Source organism: Anoplolepis gracilipes, chromosome 17 (assembly GCF_047496725.1).
Source record: "Anoplolepis gracilipes chromosome 17, ASM4749672v1, whole genome shotgun sequence".
NCBI classification, from domain to species: Eukaryota; Metazoa; Arthropoda; class Insecta; order Hymenoptera; family Formicidae; genus Anoplolepis; species Anoplolepis gracilipes.
In genome coordinates, this window is record NC_132986.1 from 292,910 (window position 1) to 313,291 (window position 20,382).

The window sequence follows — 20,382 nt, forward strand, 5'->3', positions numbered from 1 at the left end:
TATATATTCATTCGATAACTGTCGATAATAAAGATTACATGATTATCTACAGTTGATAATATCGGCTGTTTATTTACTAATGTAAATTTGCGGCGGAAATGTTTTGTCTACATAAACTGGAACAGAATAAAATGAGATAGATATACATATTTAAAAGTTGGAGGAAAAGAAAAGAAAAGCAAAAAGTGTAAGAAGTTCAGTTACAAAGTTTCTATGTAACATAAGAAATATATAAATGCGAGAATAATATGCGACGCAGTTATGAACGAGGGAACACGCGGGAGTCTTGACGGATGCTAAAAGTTGACAAATAAGAGCAATTAGTGGCTGGGTAAGTGTCGTTAATTAAAACAATAAGTTAACGTTAATGTACATCGAATTCGAAAGAGGTTGTAAAAAAAAATAGACAAAAATTCATAGTTAGAAATTATTGAAAAATGGAGTTGCCGCTCTTGTGCAAAACAACAAAGCCTTTATTCGTATGATATCATTGGATGCTATTTTTATCGATTTTTCTAAAATACTTTTAGATATGTATATATTTTTTTTAGAAATGTTGAAATAAAGAGCGGCATTTATTTTTTCATAAAATATAATATGCTTAATTTAACGCACGTACGTTAATCGTGTGTCATTGAACAAGTGTCAGACTTTAACATACACGTGCTAAGATGCTTGATATTTTTGAGACATGTAAATTATCAAGATTAAGAGCACTTTAATGCTATATATTAAGTTTGGCTTCTATTTCTTTTCTTCGCAATGATTGGCATCCTTTATTGCAACAATATATATGCGCGAATTTGTCTTTCAATTCCCCAATACTGCACATGTGTTGCGTGAAAAAAGAAAAAAACATCTACATCGTCTGTTGTGTCACAGGTGCATTTGGCAAAGAATATCTCGTCATAATTTATCGAAACTGAAACAACTAATTTCTGAGTAAGTTCTTTCACAAACAACATTTTTATCATCTCACATACTTAAACTTTCTTCATTTATTTACATCTGCGCATTTTTGCTAAAATTATCTTTGCGTTCTGACTCTTGAGTAATAAATCCTTTGCTTTTTTCCTTACAACGAAAATCTAGGCAAAGCAGAAATGACGTCGCAAGAGCAGATCCCCTGCAGTCTGCCCGACACTCAAAATGCAGATTCTTTAACACAATCGCAAGATTTGTTGAGCCAAGAGCCAACATTAGTTGTCTGGGGAAGACTTTGTCCCAGAAAAATATCTCTGAAAAGTCTAGGTAAGAATTGTATATCTTCTTTATACACAGAAATTATACATCTATCTGCATTAGCATTGAGAAAAATATTATGTCTTTTATTTCACAGAAATGATAAGAGACTCTTACACTGTAGGACGAGCCAAATCCTGCGATATTGTTCTTACCAAGAATGAAATCCAAGAGAAGTGGCTGAACGTAATCAGCAAAGTACACTTTCGCATAATCAGAGAACATTTTAGCAACAGCAATGAATTTGTGATATATCTTGAAGATATAAGCTGCAATGGAACATTTGTCGACCAGGTCTTAGTTGGTCGTGGAAATCGTGTCATTATCACAAATAATTCTGAAATAGCTATAGCTAGGAAAAACTTTTCAAGTAACTACACTTTGTAACAGAATTTATTGTAAAAATCATCATACGTACAGATGTAACAGAAATTACAATCTTTCACATTTCTTTACAGTTTATATGTTTATAAACACTATATCTGACAATAATTGTGAATTGCCATTGCAATTAAAGCAGAAATATGCACTTGGACGTAAATTAGGAGCTGGTGCCTATGGTGAAGTAAGACTGCTATTTACAAAGGATGGTTCCAAACAATTTGCCGTCAAAATTATCGAGATGAGCGATTCAAGTAATAATACAACTCCATATAATAATCCTATTAATATCAGGAACGAAGTTGAAATATTAAAAAAGTTGAAGCATGTAAGTTATATTCGTGACATGTTTATTTTATATCTTTATAATTTAGATATTGATAGAAAAAGAAAGATTTCTGTTTTAGCCTTTTATCATCCAAATGGAAGATATCCATGATACACCAACAATGATGTATATCGTACTTGAATTGATGGAAGGCGGAGAACTGTTTGATAAAATAAGACGTAAAGGTAAATTATCCGAACCGTGCACAAAACTGATATTCTATCAAGTTGTACTCGCTGTTCATTATCTTCACATGCAGGGCATCACACACAGAGACTTGAAGGTATTGTTTAAAACATTGTTTTTTTTAATATTTTATTGATATAGTCTTATTGTATAATCGACAAATTCATATAGCCAGAGAATATACTACTGAAAAACGATTTCGACAGACCTTTGGTCAAAGTATCAGATTTTGGTTTGTCAAAGTTAGTAAACGCCAAGACTATGATGAAAACATTTTGTGGAACTCCTATGTACGTTGCTCCTGAAATTTTGGCAAGCCTAGGACGTGGCTCTTATACAAACCAAGTATGTATTTACATTTCCTTTATTATTATTGAAGAATAATTATGACAAATTATGAAGTGTCATCTTTATCTAAATTCTCTCAGGTTGATGTTTGGAGTTTGGGAGTGATACTGTATGCTTGTTTAAGTGGCCTGGTTCCCTTTAACGCTCAAAACAAACATATCTCTTTAGAGCAACAGATAAGACGTGGAAAGTATGAATTTCCAGCATCGCGCTTTGGCAATGTATCAGTTTATGCTATAGAGCTGGTATGTAATAATGACAATTACATTAATTGCAATTAATTTAATTGAATTATTATAATTGAAGATATTCAATTATCGTGTTACTTTCCAGATCAAACGTATGATGACAGTGGATCCGATAAAACGTATAACGGTGCCAAAAATCTTGTTACATCCTTGGTTAAGAGATCCGAAAATGCGAGAGGAAGTAGACATGCTGATGTCAAACGTAGAGACTGATGAGAATGCGCCACCCATGAACATCTCGAGAAGTCATGAGACTGATACAGAAATCATGATAAAACGTGCAAGGCTTATATTGTGAGAGAACATTTTGAAAGTTTACGATAAGAATATGTCAAACACATTGGTTTTTCACTGAGAAAAGAAGTACAAAAACAGTATGCTCAATATCTTTTTTATGAGATTTGACGTCTACAAGATTATGATTATATGATAGGCATTGATATTATACCTACTTATTAAATAGGACTGTTTCTGTTCAAATCGTTTATATACCGTAATGATCTCATAGGATACAAAGTAAATGTCTAAGGGCTTTCATTCCATTTAGTTGTGTTACCACTACTATTAAATACAACTGTGATTAACTTTAATATGAAAATCATGAAAGAGTTTAATGAAAGAGAAATATAAGATAATGAAATAACTAAATAGTTTAAAAGACACATATTTTTCGCGATATATTTATATTTTTTTATTTCACGTATTTCAAATTGACGAGTACAATCAGATTTGTGATTTAACTTATAACACAGAGTACCCTGTGTATAAAATAGATATATAACATAAACTGTGAAGATTGTTTTGACCAGGATTATATACATATAAGTACTGATTTACCTATTAAATAAAATTTTTATTTAGAAAATTAAAATCTTTAGAGTAATAAAAAAAAAAATACAATTTGTATACGAATTTAGCACTATGAAAAGTATAGGTTTAATTAAATGTAAGTTTATTCTGAAATATAATTTCACTGCAGATTTGAATTACTTTTCGTATAGTAACAATACACTTTATTATCGCGTTATAAAATATGAGACTTTATTCAAAATAATGGATAGCACTCTATACAATAAAATGGAGCAAATTTCTCTAATTCTTTTTTTTTGTTCTTTTTTTATTCCTTTCTGCAGGGATATTGCTCTTCGCCATGACAAGGATTTGGAAGCTTTGTCTCGAGGTCTGGTTTCTCTTTCTTCATGAGTCCTGCTAGTAAACGTTTCAACTGGGCTATCGCTTTTCCCGGATTTAGGCCCTGTTAGATATAAAAAAGATATCAATGTGTACAATTAATATTTTAACTTCTTTTCTCTTGGAGAAACTAGGAACTCTGTAATCTCTGTAAGAAAGATCGTGATGTTTGGTCACCTTTGGGCAAGTCTTGGTGCAATTGAAGATCGTCTTGCATCGATAAACCGAGTAAAAATCTCGTAGCTTCGCCAGCCTCTCTTTATGTGCCAGATCTCGTGAATCTATCACCCATCTGTATGCCTGCAAACATATACGTCTATCAGTGTTTCTTGTTGTAGAGAAAAATTGCCTCGAGTTTACATTTATATTTCTACGTTACCTGCAATAAAACGGCAGGTCCCAGGTATTTGTCGCCGAGCCACCAGTAAGGGGGACACGAATACGTGCAGCAGGCGCACATTATGCATTCGTACAAGCCGTCGAGCTTGCGCCTATCCCTCGGACTCTGCAAGATCTGTCGCATACCGAGGAAGCTGTCCTCGCCCGGCCGCTTTAAAAACGGATCGATTTGCCGAAATTGTTCCAGGAACTGTTCCAAGTCCGGCACCAAGTCTCGAATTACGTACGCATGTGGCAGAGGGTAGATCACCAGCGGTTTCGGAGATTCTTTCATTTTTCTAATGATTCGCAGGTAGTTTCCAATGTGTTATTTATCTCAGAAAAGAGAAGACTTGATAATAAGTTGCGTGTGAATATACAGGGTATTTCAAAAAGTAAGCTCAACCAAGTAGGTGAAAGAGGACACTGAGCGGAATAAATAATGTTAATGAACTTTTTTGTTTTCAAAAATTCAAGGTGACACCTTGGTGACGCCATTCAGGGTCATATTAATACTATTACGTAATGTGTCACCCTACAAAACTGTATCTACTGAACCATAGCCAAAACAAAAAAAGTTCATCAATGTTATTTGTTCTGCTCAATGTCCTTTTTCACCTCCTACTTGGTTGACCTTACCTTTCGAAACACCCTATATATATAATACATAAAATATTGACGTAAAATATTTATTATTTAATAAGTTTTTTTTAATAAAATATTTATTATTTAATAAGTTTCAGATATCCGCAGTTCTAAAATTTCAAGCTTTCGCGGATCCCAAATTGAAGACAGGATTTTCGAGAGAAACTACAAATCCAAAAAATCCTCAAAATTTCTATTATAGTGTCTGCTCGAATATATATTGGTAAAAGTTGTATAACGACAATTGTTACGTTATGCAAGCCAAGGTATTGACACCGTCTATGTTCATCGCGCAACATCCGCAGATACCCTCGCGGCAGGACCTCCGATAGGACAACGTCGGGTCATGCTGTGCCTTGATCAATCCCAGCACATCCAGCACCATTGTACCACATTTGTTCAGATCCACGCTGAACTGCTGCATGTACGGCTTTACTTGCGGCGTTTCTGGATTCCATCGGTACACGCGGACAGTTTGTAGCCTTGGTGCAAGCTTTTCCTCCTGCGAAAGAACAGATCATCTCTAAGCTTGCATATATGTCTCTTTTTCGATAAAGATTTGTCAAGAGACTTGTCAAGATCCTCATTTATACCGTAATGTACATTTAAAAGTTTTACAACCTGATTAATATGTGATCAAGTTATATATATATATATATATAGTCTTAATTAAATCTTGTTAGACAGAAAATTTGGCCAAAACGAGACCATAATTTGATGTCAATGAAACTGACATTTAGTAGAAGGTTTCATTCTTTAGGAATATAAAATACATGGCGCATCGTTTTATTCTCGAAAATATTTTTGTACGAAAGAATTTTTATATTTTCCTGTAAAGGCTATAGCCTTGGGGGAGGATTTTTAATATAGTTTATATTTTATTCTATATGCGTTGAAACGTAGGACTAACTTTTCGATGCGTTTTGCATTCTGCGACACCCGCGATGTCGGCCGCTATAGCTGCTTCTACCTCGGACGTCTTTGGATCCTTACTAGCCGATGTCGACGACAACCTCGATCTAAATCGAAATCGACGTGCGAACCAAAGCCGGCCTGTGAATCCGCCGTGATTCACGAACATGACCCACCCTTGTCAAAAAGATCTGTCGCCGTTGTCGCCTCCACGATATTATCTCGAGGGTGATATCTTATTCGTGATATCACGTCGTGCAATTTTAATCATTACGTCTCGTCACGGGGACTAATATCCTGAAGAAATGCGAATTTCATGCGAACAAAATATCATCGACCGGATAAACTTCATGTTCAGGACGAATTTCTATGTCATCAACGCGATAGATTTTTTTTATACTGTATTTTCGATAAAGTTTAATTTGTAATTTATTTATTTAGGATTTTTTAGGAAAAGCTCAATGGTTTTGATAATAAAAAAGATACTTATTTCATATTTTTATCAATTTTGATACATTTTTATGAGCATTTTTATCATTTATTATTTGCAAAAAATTTTTATTTTTGATAAAGTTTAAATCGAAATTTATTTTTTAAGAAAAGCTCAATATTTTTAATAATAAAAAAGATTCTTCATATTTTTATCAATTTTGATACATTTTTTATCAGCATTTGTATCATTTATTATTTGCAAAATAAATTTTTTATTTTCGATAAAGTTTAAATCGAAATTGATTTATTTAGAATTTTTTTTAGGAAAAACTCAATATTTTTAATAATGAAAAAAATGTTTCATATTTTTATCAATTTTGATACATTTTTTTTTATGAGCATTTTTATCATTTATTATTTTGTAAAATAAGTTTTTAATTTGTAATTTGTTTATCGCGCGTTAAAAATGTTTACAATTTAATTAGTTGTCGATTTTCAAGACTGTTTTTAATTTAACGGCAGAATTTAGATTGTGTCCTTGAGGAAACTGCAGTTGTAATACAAACAAGTTACAACAACCTTACGATAAGAATGACGCGCGTGACCCCATGACCGCCAAGTAATCTTGAAATAATTTCATCATCGAACATCATAACGATATCCCCCGCAACGCAATAATATATTTGTTAAAAATTATTAACTAACATAATCATATAACAATTTAATAACTACCCAAGTAGCACATGTTCGTTTAATAAACGTTTATAAAACGAACAGTGCTACCTGGGTAAAATAAGATATGCCACAAAAGCTACAAGATTTTTCACGGGCAAACTTTAAAGAAATCTCAAATTTTTACAAATACAAATGCATTATGGTTTTATAAAATATTTATTAATAAATTTAGTAATAAAAGCTATTTACATAAATAAATGTATTTAAATAAGTTTTAATACGATTATTAAACATAATCATTTAGGCGAAGATAGAGCTGTTTGACAGATAATATTTGTCAAATCTCGGAACAAACAGCTTTCTTGACAGCTGATTATATTGAAAAATATATACATATGTATAAAAAATATTTATCTCTAGATTTCTTAATAAAAAAGAGAATATTTTGTAAAGCTCATAATTGCTCCTTATATTATATCTTTATTTCTCATAATATATATATATATATATATATATATATATATATATATATATATATACACAGCAAAATATATGCAAGAAAATTATAATATTATAATTTTGTGATATATAAAAAAAAAAGATAACGATTTCAAAAATTTACTAAACACATGGGCCTTTCTTATATTATTATGCGTCACGATACGATAACACGTGTTATTATGAAGATTAACCCCTGTGAATACATATCAGAGGCAAGCGATTGGTGATAAATTATTTCGTGCTCATCGCCTTCAACGGGAGACGAGAGTAGTCGCGCGAGCGCATTCGTGATCTTTCGACCACCTGTGGCATCTCACGTTTCATTCAAACACTCGTGCGTGATCAAACAAATTTCCTAAACGATCGTAGTATTTTCGTTTTAGCACAGACAGAGTTTGAGAAGCAAGTAAATAATCTTGAAGAATTTATAAAATATTTTTATCTCGGGAAATATGAAGCTTAGACGTTACAAGTATCAGTGCTTTATTGTAATGACATAAATATTTAAATGAATAACTAATGAATTATGACAAATAAACAAGTAATTTGTATATGTAAATATTTGTGAAACTATTATTGTGTGAATCTTTTATTGTTGTAGATAATGCAGCATACAGTTTTGGTGATTGGCAGCGGTGGCAGAGAACATGCCATTTGTTGGAAATTGTCTCAGTCACCATATGTAAGTGAATATGTGATTGATCTATGAAAATTGTAAGAATGATTACAATATAAGGTGTAGAAATTAAAAAAATAACACATTTTTTGTAGGTGAAAGAAATCTTAGTTGCTCCTGGGAATGCTGGCATCAAACAAGTGGATAAAGTACAATTAGTTGATTTAAATATTAAAGACACTAAGGTATAATATTACAAGTAACATATGTGTGTCTATATATTGTAAATTTTTTTCTCAAAAAAAATTTTTATATATAATATTTTCTTCAGGAAATTGCCAAATGGAGTAAAGACAATAATGTTTATCTTGTTGTGGTTGGACCAGAGGATCCTCTGGCTCAGGGATTGGCGGATGATCTAAGGGATGTGGGAGTGAAATGTTTTGGGCCCCAGAAGCAAGCTGCTCAGATTGAAGCTAATAAAGATTGGGCAAAGCAATTTATGAATAGAAATCATATTCCTACTGCTAGATGGCAAAGCTTTACATCCGCAGCAGATGCAAAGAATTTTGTTAAAATGTAAGTAAAAAATCTCTCAAAAGAGAAATACTTTGATAAAATAAAAACCTATTTTTTTTTTGTTATACAGGGCACCCTTTAAGGCACTTGTTGTGAAAGCCTCAGGTTTGGCAGCTGGTAAAGGTGTTGTGGTAGCAAAAGACCAGAAGGAAGCTTGTCATGCAATAGAGGAGATTTTAAATGACAAGAAATTTGGAGTCGCTGGTGAGACTGTTATTGTGGAAGAACTCTTGGAGGGTGAAGAAGTATCTGTACTCGCATTTACAGATGGTAAAATATTATTTAAAACTGCATGTAAAATGTATTAGTTATTTTTTTAATGAAAAATGCTTTAAAACCTTTCTTTAACTCTGTTGATGCTTAGGCAAAACTGTTGTACCTATGATTCCTGCACAAGATCACAAAAGAATCTTTAACGAAGACACTGGTCCAAATACAGGAGGAATGGGTGCATATTGCCCATGTCCACTGCTAAGTGAAACGGAATACGAACAGGTGAAAATAAATGTTGTTCAGAGAGCTGTAGATGGACTTAGAAGAGAAAACATTCCATTTGTCGGTTTGTTATTTTTTATCAACAATATTATATATTAGATATTAAATGTAGATAATTTATATGAAATGTAAATATCATAGGTGTATTGTATGCCGGTTTAATATTGACTAAGGATGGCCCGAAAGTCTTAGAGTTCAACTGCAGATTCGGGGATCCTGAGACAGAAGTTCTGCTACCTCTATTAACATCAGACCTGTTCACGATTATGAAGGTTTGTATTAATTTGTGAGAAATCACGTATACGACATCTCGTTTTTCTGCATTATCTATAATTACAGGCTTGCTGTGAAGAAACTTTAAGCACATCTCTTGTTTCTTGGCGAGAGAATGTATCAGCCGTAGGTGTGGTTTTAGCATCTCGTGGCTACCCGACGTCCTCGTCCAAGGGTCAAGTTATAACAGGCGTTGATGAAGTGACGCGTAAACAGGACTGTTTTGTCTTTCATTGTGGCACTGCCGTTTCATCAGAAGGCGAATTAGTAACCAACGGTAATTATAATATAATGGTAAAACACATCTGAATAAATGTTCAAATAACAATAATGTGTTATCTTTTAAAGGTGGAAGAGTCCTCATCACTATCAACGTAGCCCCTACTTTAGCAATGGCAACAGCCAGAGCCACCCAAACTGCTCGGCACATATCGTTTGATGGAAAACAATTGAGAACGGACATTGCACACAAAGGAATTGCTAGGTATATAACATTCAATTTACTCCTACACCCGTAAAAAAAAAAAGATTCGAATTAATATTTGGCCAAACACTTCAGATCTATTTTACAGAAGGGAAATTTAACTTATAAAATTAGCGGCGTGAATATTGACGCCGGCGACCATCTCGTATCTGTCATCAAACCAGCTACTTGCTCCACGAAACGCGCTGGCGTTTTGGGCACTATAGGAGGATTTGGAGGTCTTTTTGACGTAAAGGCCGCGGGTTACAACGATCCTATTCTGGTGTCCGGTACTGACGGTGTCGGTACTAAATTAAAGGTGAGTCTCATCAAGTTTGAATTAAAAATTATTATTAGAACTGACCTAACTATGTTGTATTCACAAGTGACAATTTCCTCTACTCAGGTAGCGATCGAATGCGATAAACACGACACGGTAGGCATAGACCTGGTTGCCATGTGCGTGAACGATGTCCTCGCCCACAACGCGGAGCCCTTGTTTTTTCTGGATTACTTTGCCTGCGGCAAACTCGACGTTGGAGTCGCCGCGAAGGTCGTGAACGGAATAACGGAAGGTTGCAAACAAGCGGGATGTTCCTTGGTAATAAAACGATGTCGTTCGCATAAGCTAAAGACCATACTCTTTCTAAACATATACCTTTTATTCCTCGCCTTTCCAAAACTTTATCTAAATCTGTTATGTATAGATCAAACAGGGTAGGACTCAGAACTTGGAACACAACCTTGCCTCACCCCTTTCTCTTTTCTAAAATCTTTTATAAATCTGTTCCTTATTCTTATGTAGTTTCTTCACATTTTTTTTTATTCTCCATATTAATCTCTTGCTTACTTCTTTCTCTTCCTATATGTCCTATAATTTCTTTTTATCTATATTGTCAAACGCAGCTTTTAGGTCAATATAAATAATGCATATATTTTTCTTCTTTATTCTTTTCCTTTTCTTTTTGTATAATATGATTCAGCACTCAGATTCAGATATATATTACCTCCTTTTTCTAAATCTTACGTGCTGTTCCGTGGTAATGTTCAGCATATAATTTAGGCAGAAATTTGTATATATTCATAGAAATGTCATCGTAATATCTTCCAGATTGGTGGAGAAACGGCTGAAATGCCCGACATGTATCAGGAGGGAGAATACGATTTGGCTGGCTTCGCGGTGGGCGCCGTTGAAAAAAACAATTTATTGCCACGAGTAGATGATATTGAGGAAGGTGACGTGGTGATTGGTCTTCCATCCAGCGGCGTGCACAGCAACGGCTTCAGCTTGGTGCGAAAAGTCTTGAAACTCGCCAACAAAAATTACTCCGATGTCGCACCTTTCTCGAAAAACAATCGGACTATCGGTATGAAACAATTTTTAAGCCAAGAGATTTCTTATTCTTTATAAAATAGCATGTAACAAGAGGTATATGTTGCAGGCAAGGAACTGTTGGAACCAACAAAGATTTATGTAAAAAGCGTCATTTCCGCTTTACGAACAAATCTAGTGAAAGGATTTGCGCACATCACTGGCGGCGGTCTTGTGGAAAATATACCTCGAATTTTACCGGGTCACTTGGGTGTGACGTTAGACGCGACTAAATGGAATATTTTGCCAATCTTTGGCTGGTTAGCGACGATTGGTACGTATATAATTGATTTATTTCCTTTTCCTATTGAAAATGTAACCCAAACAGCACAAAATATTTTATAATAATTATTTTATAAATATTTTTAAGATTTTAGATTGAATAAATCATAAGTATTTACCCCAGCAAATATTTGAAAAAAATATTTACAAAACAAATTACTATAAATATTTATTTTTTACTTCTCATTAATATGATATGAAATATTTATTCTATATTTTAATAATACATCGAATAAAATATCTTTATAAAATATGTATAAAATATTTCTATAATATTTCAAGCAAATATATATTTATAAATATTTATGAATATTTATCATAAATATTGTGTGCTGACTGGGAATATAATTTGCATAAATGTTAATTCTCATATGTGTACTTTTTAGGTGGAATCAGTAAACACGAAATGTTAAGGACATTTAATTGCGGAGTTGGCGCCGTCTTGATATGTTCCGAAAAAGACAAGCTAAAAGTTTTGAATAAACTAAAAGATGAAAATCCTGTAGTTATTGGAAAAGTGAATACATATTGCGGTAAGAAATCTTTTCGCTATTAATATGGCAGAAACTCATTAAAATTATCTTAATTTAAATTTTTTGTTAACACAGATGGCCAGGCTAAAATACAAGTGAAAAACTTTGAAAAAATCCTCGAGCTGGAAATGAAACAATATGTTCCCAATTTGGTTGCAACCTTGAGTAAACCTCTTAAGAGGGTAGGTGTGTTGATATCTGGCAGTGGAACAAACCTCCAAGCGTTAATTAACGCCACTCAGGATTCGTCTCAGGACATAAGAGCAGAAATCGTCTTAGTAATTTCCAACAAACCCGGTGTTCAAGGATTGAAACGTGCTGAAAAAGCTGGCATTAAAACAGTGGTAATTAATATATGTCATACGTGTCATACAAATAGATAACTCCTTATAAGTGAAAAAAATTAATTACAATGTCATATTATTTTGTAATTTTTACTCGTTTAATTCGTAGGTAATTAAACATAGTGACTATCCAAATCGCGAGTCTTTCGATGCGGCCATGAATGTGGAACTTCACGCTGCCGGAGTGGAAATAGTATGTCTGGCTGGCTTTATGCGAATTCTCTCGGAGCACTTTGTGCAACATTGGAGAGGAGCTTTGTTAAATATTCATCCTAGTCTTTTACCATCTTTCAAGGGACCAAACGCCCACAAGGATGTTTTAGCGGCGCGTGTGCGCGTGTCGGGTTGTACTGTGCACTTTGTTGAGGTATGAGAGCGATAAGATCAAAATTCACTTTTCATGTTATTTATTGCTTTTAATGAATGCTTTTATTAGGTTGCTATTGATTCGGGAGCTATTATCGAACAAGAAGCAGTACCTGTGTTTCCGGGCGATACAGAAAAAATCTTGCAAGAACGCGTGAAGACGGCAGAGCATCGAGCTTATCCTCGTGCTTTAAAGCATCTGGCGACTGGTCGTATAAAATTCAAAGAAGACGGCACTCTCTGTTGGAATTAAATAGAGAACACATTTTTATATACCAAAGTTTAAATAATAGAAATTATTTTTTTTTTTTTTTTTTTTTTATTATTGCTCTCTTTCTCTTAATCCTATTATTTGACATATTAATATATATATATATATATATATATATATATATATATATATATATATATATATATACACAAATAATTTTACAATATTTATATCACATTCTGCTATCTAAGTAATTTTCCTACTAAATAAGTCGCTTATAAAATTAAACAAGTCCTGAGATATACTTAGGTTTGAACTTTGACTGGTATCTGCAAATTTTTTTATTTTTTTAGGTGGTATTAATAATGCTTTCTTAGCAAACTCGTCTAATTTGATGTGAAGCATTTGTTTTTGAAGTATAGGAACCAACAAATTGTATTTATCAATTTTATTATTTATCTGCTTTGTTGTGGTTTCAAATTTTTGCAAATTATTCTCCCATATTGATTCATCTTTTGGAGTTAACGGTAGCTCTCCTATGTCATTACGTATTTCTGATAATTTGTTTTTCAATTCTTCAGTCTCTTCCCTGATTTCCTTCGACAGTTGTATCCACTCTGGAGTGAATCCATTGTCTATCAATATCTATAAATACAAATTCGTTAATACGCAAACAAGTTAATAATATTCAAGCTATAAAAATTAATGTTTTATAATATTTTTACCTCATTTAATTTATGGGTTACAAAATCGACATAAGGATTTCTAACACTTGTACTGTTCAATGGTTTTCCCATTCCAGATAAATCACTGAATTCACCCTTCTTCATTGCCTCTTGAATTAAATCCTCCACTAAACGATCCATACCATAGCGAGTTTTAATATCCTTGGCTTTTTGTTTGTCCATACCAATTAATGTATTGCGTTCTTCCGCTTGCAATTTTTTCAATCTATGTTCCATTACATTATCAACTGCTTTCTGAGCTCTCTGTATGGTATGTAATTGTTGTCTTTTGCTCGGTGTGCCAATTCCCACATCAAAGGTCAAGTAATGCCGATGCTGTGGTGCTGTGTGCTTAAAATAAAAGCATAGATTGGCATATACATACTTATGAGTATATAAAAAAAAAAAAAAATAATAGTTACCTTGATGTCAAAGTCTTCCACTTCTGATGCTTTTTCATCTTTCTGAGTGTTTCTAATTTTTCGAATTTCTCTATAGGCGCTTTCAATCTACTTTAAACAATTACAATGAGAGAGAAATAGATATTTTATTAATTTAAAGAATTAATATTCTTTCACAACCTATTACCTCGGAAAATCTAATAGCATTAGCTTCTGGTGTTCCACTATCCGGATGAAATCGTTTTGCCAGATATACAAACGCTAATCTTAAAGTCTCATCTTCGCAATCTTCTGTTACGCCAAGTATTTCATATAATTTCTATAAATACAATATTATAATATTTATGTAATATTTATATTATAAATAATTATAAAATATATATATATATATATATATATATATATATATATATATATATATATATATATATATATATACCTTTGAACTATGTTTGGAATTAAATTGATACTTGAATCTCTTGGATGAGATTGAATCAGTGCATGATTTATACATCAAACAAGCTTCTCGCTTCAAGCACAATCGATTCAGGGACAACATGATTTTAAAATAAATTATTTATATCATTTCAATATTATAACTTGTTATTACTGCTATGTCGATTGTCGGCGAATTTGTCACGAAACGTCAAACGTCAACTGTGTCGTCTGCTGGCACAGCGCGACCATGAACAGCAACAACATCCTAAAGTTACTAGATATAATCTAGTGACTTTAAATATATATATGTAAAGCCGTGATTACACTATAGGTTGCAGGTTCGGTTGCGGTTGGGGTTACTGTTGGACATTGGGAACCAACCAATCACAGCAAAGGTTGCTTAAGTCGTAACAGAGAGAAACGTAGGTTTCCTCTCTGGTATAATATATAATATTAGCCTGAAGTATTTTAACCAGTTATGGATGAAAAGTGTCAGTTGAGTTTAAAATGTCAAAATGAGGTTACATTTTGCTTTCATTGTGATCATTATTTGTTCTTTATGGACTCGAAACAAGTATTTAGTGCATGCTAACGCAAACAGAAGCGATCAGCAACTGGAGTACAGGCCCGATGGTCCTCTAGTTATGTGTAAATTTTTGTAAGTTTTTAAGCAAATGATATTTTGGGATATTTGATAATATTTAATAAATAAACATGTACAATAATTTTTTTTAGACCTAAGGAATTTATAGAATGCGAGGACCCGGTTGATCACAAGGGGAATAAAACTGCCAAGGAAGAGACCGGATTTGGCTGTGTCAAAGTATGACCTAATTTTTTTATCCTTTGTAACATAAAAATGTCAAAAATATCAAATTGTATACATTTTTTTTTAATATATGCAATTCTACGTATGTAAGATTATGATCTAAATTCTAGTTTGGAGGCTCTCGATACGAAGATGTGGAGAAAACTAAAGTATCTTGTACAGTCCTGCCAGATATCGAATGTTTCGGCCCAAGAACATTTTTTCGTGAAGGTGTACCGTGCATAAAATACAGCGATCATTATTTTGCCACAACTCTTCTGTACAGCATTTTACTGGGCTTTCTTGGCATGGATCGATTTTGCCTCGGACAAACTGGGACAGCAGTGGGCAAATTATTGACACTGGGTGGTATGGGTGTATGGTGGATTGTTGACGTTATTTTATTGGTAACAAACTCTTTACAGCCTGAGGATGGTAGCAACTGGAATCCATATGTATAGCATTTCAAGACTTTTTTGTACATATAATTTATAGTTAACGATAAATTTGTAAATATATGGTAATGCACTGGACTGCTATATCTATTAGTGAATTCGGTTGAAAGTTATCATATACAAATTTACATTGCATAAGTAATTAAAAAAGTAAAAAATTAATACTAAAAGCTATTGTTCTTGTTCAATACAAATAATAATTTATATTATTATAATATTAATTGTTTTAATTACTTATAAATTTGTATATGATAGCAATAAATGTGTACCAAACCAAATTTGTTATATATGTCAATATTGACACTTCCTTTATATATATCGAAAAATAAATAATGTTGATTTCTATTTATTTAAAAATAATTGTTATATTTATAAACAACATTTACATATATTATATATTAAGTTATATTAGTTTACACATTACACATAAGTTCAAAATTATTTACAATTCATAATCATCAGGATGGTACAATTCACTAAGCAACCTATATATGTAAGATGGTGCATTTCCACCCCTGAAAACAAAAATCAAAATCTTTTTTTTTTCTTTTGCTCAATTCGAAAATTATATAAATATAATTAGTTTGATTCAACTTACGTGTTCGAAATAAATAACGTAACTAGATCTGGTGGAACGTAATCGAATACGGGGTTGTATGCGTGTATTTTTTCAAGCAACTGTGCATTGGAGCTGTCGATTACCCCCTGCATCGGCGAAACATGCTTATTGAAGCCGTTTTGATTGTACGAGCAATGATAAAGGGGCGAGAGTTTGTAAAGTGGTAGTAGAACCATCACTGGAACGGAATAATGCTTGGCGGCTTGCGCGACTGTATGCGCTCCCGAGATTGCCCTAAGTCCACCGTTTGCCATGACGGTATGAGTGCCGATTATGACCTTATTAACTCGGGACATCATTGCGAAGATCGCGGCGTCCGATATCAGTGTAGTCTTAATCTTTGCCTTGGCCAAGTTCACAGCCATTTCGTGACCCTGTATTTTATTTTTTTTTTTTTTTTTTTTACGATTCTCTCTTATTGTTAGAGCCAAGCGTGTACTTACATTTAAAAACGGCCCACCCTCAGCTACTATAACATCGAAGGCTCTGCTAGTGGCAGCCTTCTTGAAAAATTCCTCTACCAAGTTCGATTTTCCAATGGTCATTATAATTTCGTTCGAATGTATGTGCTCTGAAGCTTGTTCCGTAATATTTTCTAAGCTGCAAACATAGCAAACTTTTTTATTGTAAAAATATAATAATAATAATAATAATAATAATAATATTAATACTTAATAAGATGATTAAAAATTTGATTTATATTAATTGGAAACATCTTAGCTTATTATATATGCATATACATATATATCAATATCACAAATATCTCAATTTAATATTATCATAAATTAAAAAAAAAGAATATATTACAATTTTTTTTACTCATTTTCAAATTTCAAGTACACAATCTCAATTATTTATGAAGCAATAAAACCATTGGTATCGTGAAAGCGGGAAAATATATTCCAACAATGACAAACTGTCTTTTTAAAAATGGATAAATACAACTGTATCTTACCACGTTTCCAACTCTGTTTCAAATTCAATTACATGTTCAAGGAGGGCAGATTTGAGAGAAGGCACTGAGGTATTGAAGTCTATTTGTTGATCATCTTCTGCAGTAAGGATCTTGTGCAAGGACTCTTGAGGATCTGTTTCTTCCGTCTTATTCTTTAATTCCGAAATATATTCTTCCCTAATAATTTGCAGCATTCTTCTTACCATATTTCCAATGGAAGCCTCAAGAGGAAACGCCTCAATCAAATACTTTCCATTCAATGTGATAGTATCCATTAAATTTCTGTCAAAATCAAGTAAGATAAATTAATATGTATTCTGTAAGAAAGAGAAACTGATGCATATCACCATAATTAATGTCATAGCTGTGTATAAAGCTCCATACTTTGCTGTGTTCCATTCTGTATTGTTGATGATTTCTTTCAGCACGAAAATAGTAGACAGTACAACATTATATGTGCCCTTGATATCACTGAAATGGAAAAGTTTATTAGATGATTTTTTTTTTTTTCTTTGAGGTTTGATGCAACTTTTCTCACCCATAGTGAAGACTGTTTTTCAATTTCAACACGCTTTCATGGATTTTTTTCGGCGTTACGTCAATCATTTTTCTCGTACTTGTGCACTTATCAAGTATGTAATATCACAAACGTTATTAATTCAGAGAAAAATTTACTACTAGATTACTACAGGTACTTCATGTGACTCTTAAAACAAATTTTTGTCAAAATTAAGCAAGATAAATCAAAGATTTAAGTCTCAAGAAAAGACGAATCTCTTATGAATCGCAACAATTGTACAAATTAAAGAATTGTACAGTTTATTATCGTCATACAATTCTAATAATGTAAAATTGAGGGTTATGTGATATTCACGCGATTTACATCAGTTTGCATTCTCCCACCACTAGTCGTTCAATTGACCAATCATCGATAATGTAACTTTCCACCCTAGAATATGTTCGAAAATTCTACTCCTAAGGTAATGTAATATTTAATTAACCAATCAGGATAAAGGAATAAGGATCTTTTGTTCTGATTGGTCAATTAAATATTTTCACCTCATAGGATTTTTGAACGCACCTACAGATACAGAGATTGACACGTGACATGTCAGATGTCAGCTATAGCATGGCCTCTCTCATGTCTCATGCCATCTCAAGTTTCGAGCTTCTTTCTATCATACTGTAATATGTATACATTGCAATGTGTCTATCTTGATCAAAGTGCTTCTTATTTTGATTATTTTTATTACATTATTTGAATTATATTATTTCTTATTATCAAAAACATACATACATATTACCGTTTGAATGAATTTCCTTTAGCAAAACACCTCTGTTATAGCCATGAGTTGTTCGCAGCTTATTTCTAATTACAGTACTCCAACAATTTTATGGTATCAAACAGATCTTACGGTCATCATTCGCATTCAATTAATTGATGTATCTGATTATTACCTTCGAGTCGAGGATGATCATTTGATCTTTAGGTATATATTTAAATGCGCAATAAATAAAAATATGCAGTATATCCACTTCTTCATTAGTTTGGAAATTTTGCTAGTATATTATTATATCATTTGATGAATAAAATACAAAAATGATGCTTAAAGTTATCAATACTGCGAAAAGAGTATGAACTACTTTTTAAAAATAATATTTTTTAAGGTTAAGAAATCTATACTAATGAAATGTAATGATATAAAAATATCCACAATATAACAAATTTATTTTTATATAATAATTATAAATAACATTACATGTGCTTTTATATATATATCAATTTTTTTTCATTTTGAAAAGTTTTTAAAAGTCTCAATAATTCTTTATAGCAATTTTAATTATATTTTTATTTTATATATCAAATTATGTATAAAATTTTGATATTGATAAGAGAGTGGGCATTCTGCACATTTACCCAAAAAATATACATGTTATATTGTTGAATATCAAACTAATTTTATATCGCACATTGTAGTACAGAAGCAAACAATACAAAATATCATCTTATTCTATATTTGTTTGGACCTATAATATCGGAGAAGACAGTACACAAAAATCTTGGGAGAGAAATCAAAATCAATCTTACAAAAACACACAAATGTATAGTACTTAATAATTTCTTGTATTGATAAATTTTTCTCATAGAAACTAAACATATATATATATATATATATATATATATATATATGTTATCTTTATATCTCAATAGGGCTTCCATGGTTGAGATTGATTACTTCCAGAGAAAAGAATTTATTTATATCGTATGACACAGATCATATACAGGATGCAGAAAATGTTAAAAGAAAAAATAATTTTAAATATAAAGGTAAATATATCTTATGTTTTTCATGACATTTAGCTTTATTATTTATAAATGTAGGGCTAAATAGTAAATTGTCTTTTTTATTTTTTATTTTGTTACATTTTTTTTTCTTTCTTTTCATATGTAGAAACAATTGAAGAGTATAAACGCCGAAATCACATAAAATATCTAATGCCTGCTGGGATGTCTAGCGATGAAGAAGACAGTGATGATGATGATGATCTTGATTTCATTAAATATTCTTAAGCATTTTCGATCTTTTTTTGTACATTTGTGGCATAAAGGAAAAAAAGACGATTTGATAATGATAAATAATAATTTTTTTTTAACTAAGCATTTTAGCTATTAATCAAATAATGGATAGAGTATATTTTGAAAAGTTTCTAAATTGACTAAATTATGAAAATTGTTCCATCTTCAAGAACTGTGAATTGGGAATAATTATTTGTCACAGCTCTTTTTCTGTTCCCCTTTCTCTTCTTTTGTCAGTTTTCAGTATTTAATTTTTTGACACTATAAAATTGTATTTTAGATTATTGCCTGAACTATATGTTATTATTACATATAGTTTAAAATAAATATATATTTTCCGTGTTATTAAAGCTTATTGAAATTCTTTTTATTTTCATGATTATACAAAACAATATTTTGTTA

At 32.0% G+C, this 20,382-nt stretch overlaps 7 protein-coding genes across 14 annotated transcripts; 4 read left to right on the forward strand and 3 right to left on the reverse strand.

Moving 5' to 3' along the window:
- Positions 1-108: 108 nt before the first annotated feature.
- Positions 109-6,353, forward strand: LOC140675107 (myosin light chain kinase A). 5 transcript variants are annotated; one of them, XR_012048321.1, is made up of 11 exons: positions 109-331; positions 883-942; positions 1,093-1,251; positions 1,340-1,612; positions 1,701-1,951; positions 2,031-2,234; positions 2,309-2,482; positions 2,566-2,730; positions 2,819-3,027; positions 4,263-5,170; positions 5,253-6,353. XR_012048321.1 is itself a non-coding variant. In XM_072909176.1 (11 exons), the coding sequence occupies exons 3-10, from the start codon at positions 1,104-1,106 to the stop codon at positions 4,603-4,605; spliced, it is 1,767 nt and encodes a 588-aa protein (XP_072765277.1). In that variant the 5' UTR covers positions 109-331; positions 883-942; positions 1,093-1,103; the 3' UTR covers positions 4,606-4,615; positions 5,040-6,353. The 5 variants fall into 5 exon arrangements, 4 of the variants coding, with proteins under 4 accessions (XP_072765277.1, XP_072765278.1, XP_072765276.1 ...); XM_072909176.1 differs by having other exon boundaries at positions 4,263-4,615; positions 5,040-6,353; XM_072909177.1 differs by having other exon boundaries at positions 4,263-4,615; positions 5,046-6,353.
- LOC140675311 (uncharacterized) lies at positions 5,195-6,028 on the reverse strand. The gene is made up of 2 exons (XM_072909674.1): positions 5,858-6,028; positions 5,195-5,449 (listed from the first exon to the last, which is right to left on the reverse strand). The coding sequence occupies exons 1-2, from the start codon at positions 6,026-6,028 to the stop codon at positions 5,195-5,197; spliced, it is 426 nt and encodes a 141-aa protein (XP_072765775.1).
- Positions 6,354-7,592: 1,239 nt separating the features above from the next.
- On the forward strand, positions 7,593-14,289 carry Gart (trifunctional purine biosynthetic protein adenosine-3 Gart). 4 transcript variants are annotated; one of them, XM_072908995.1, is made up of 17 exons: positions 7,593-7,801; positions 8,069-8,149; positions 8,239-8,328; positions 8,415-8,662; positions 8,733-8,932; positions 9,027-9,221; positions 9,299-9,429; positions 9,497-9,707; positions 9,779-9,914; positions 9,990-10,212; positions 10,300-10,494; positions 11,005-11,260; positions 11,336-11,539; positions 11,934-12,080; positions 12,156-12,424; positions 12,534-12,791; positions 12,861-14,289. In XM_072908995.1, the coding sequence occupies exons 2-17, from the start codon at positions 8,072-8,074 to the stop codon at positions 13,041-13,043; spliced, it is 3,024 nt and encodes a 1,007-aa protein (XP_072765096.1). In that variant the 5' UTR covers positions 7,593-7,801; positions 8,069-8,071; the 3' UTR covers positions 13,044-14,289. The 4 variants fall into 4 exon arrangements, with proteins under 4 accessions (XP_072765096.1, XP_072765093.1, XP_072765094.1 ...); XM_072908992.1 differs by having other exon boundaries at positions 7,701-7,955; XM_072908993.1 differs by having other exon boundaries at positions 7,701-7,873.
- LOC140675009 (dnaJ homolog subfamily C member 28) lies at positions 13,248-14,797 on the reverse strand. Its single transcript, XM_072908996.1, has 5 exons — positions 14,567-14,797; positions 14,315-14,446; positions 14,149-14,235; positions 13,727-14,077; positions 13,248-13,646 (listed from the first exon to the last, which is right to left on the reverse strand). The coding sequence occupies exons 1-5, from the start codon at positions 14,684-14,686 to the stop codon at positions 13,248-13,250; spliced, it is 1,089 nt and encodes a 362-aa protein (XP_072765097.1). The 5' UTR covers positions 14,687-14,797.
- Positions 14,798-15,013: 216 nt separating this feature from the next.
- Amrt (TM2 domain-containing protein 2 amaretto) lies at positions 15,014-16,826 on the forward strand. The gene is made up of 3 exons (XM_072908999.1): positions 15,014-15,223; positions 15,301-15,388; positions 15,505-16,826. Exons 1-3 carry the CDS (start codon positions 15,081-15,083, stop codon positions 15,832-15,834), a joined length of 561 nt encoding a protein of 186 aa, XP_072765100.1. The 5' UTR covers positions 15,014-15,080; the 3' UTR covers positions 15,835-16,826.
- Eif2bbeta (eukaryotic translation initiation factor 2B subunit beta) lies at positions 16,205-18,299 on the reverse strand. The gene is made up of 6 exons (XM_072908997.1): positions 17,941-18,299; positions 17,787-17,873; positions 17,403-17,684; positions 16,891-17,047; positions 16,427-16,821; positions 16,205-16,343 (listed from the first exon to the last, which is right to left on the reverse strand). The coding sequence occupies exons 1-6, from the start codon at positions 18,006-18,008 to the stop codon at positions 16,271-16,273; spliced, it is 1,062 nt and encodes a 353-aa protein (XP_072765098.1). The 5' UTR covers positions 18,009-18,299; the 3' UTR covers positions 16,205-16,270.
- A 253-nt stretch (positions 18,300-18,552) lies between these two features.
- LOC140675241 (putative ATP-dependent RNA helicase TDRD12) lies at positions 18,553-20,336 on the forward strand. Its single transcript, XM_072909510.1, has 4 exons — positions 18,553-18,892; positions 19,381-19,505; positions 19,615-19,731; positions 19,856-20,336. Exons 1-4 carry the CDS (start codon positions 18,750-18,752, stop codon positions 19,972-19,974), a joined length of 504 nt encoding a protein of 167 aa, XP_072765611.1. The 5' UTR covers positions 18,553-18,749; the 3' UTR covers positions 19,975-20,336.
- The last annotated feature ends 46 nt before the right edge of the window (positions 20,337-20,382 follow it).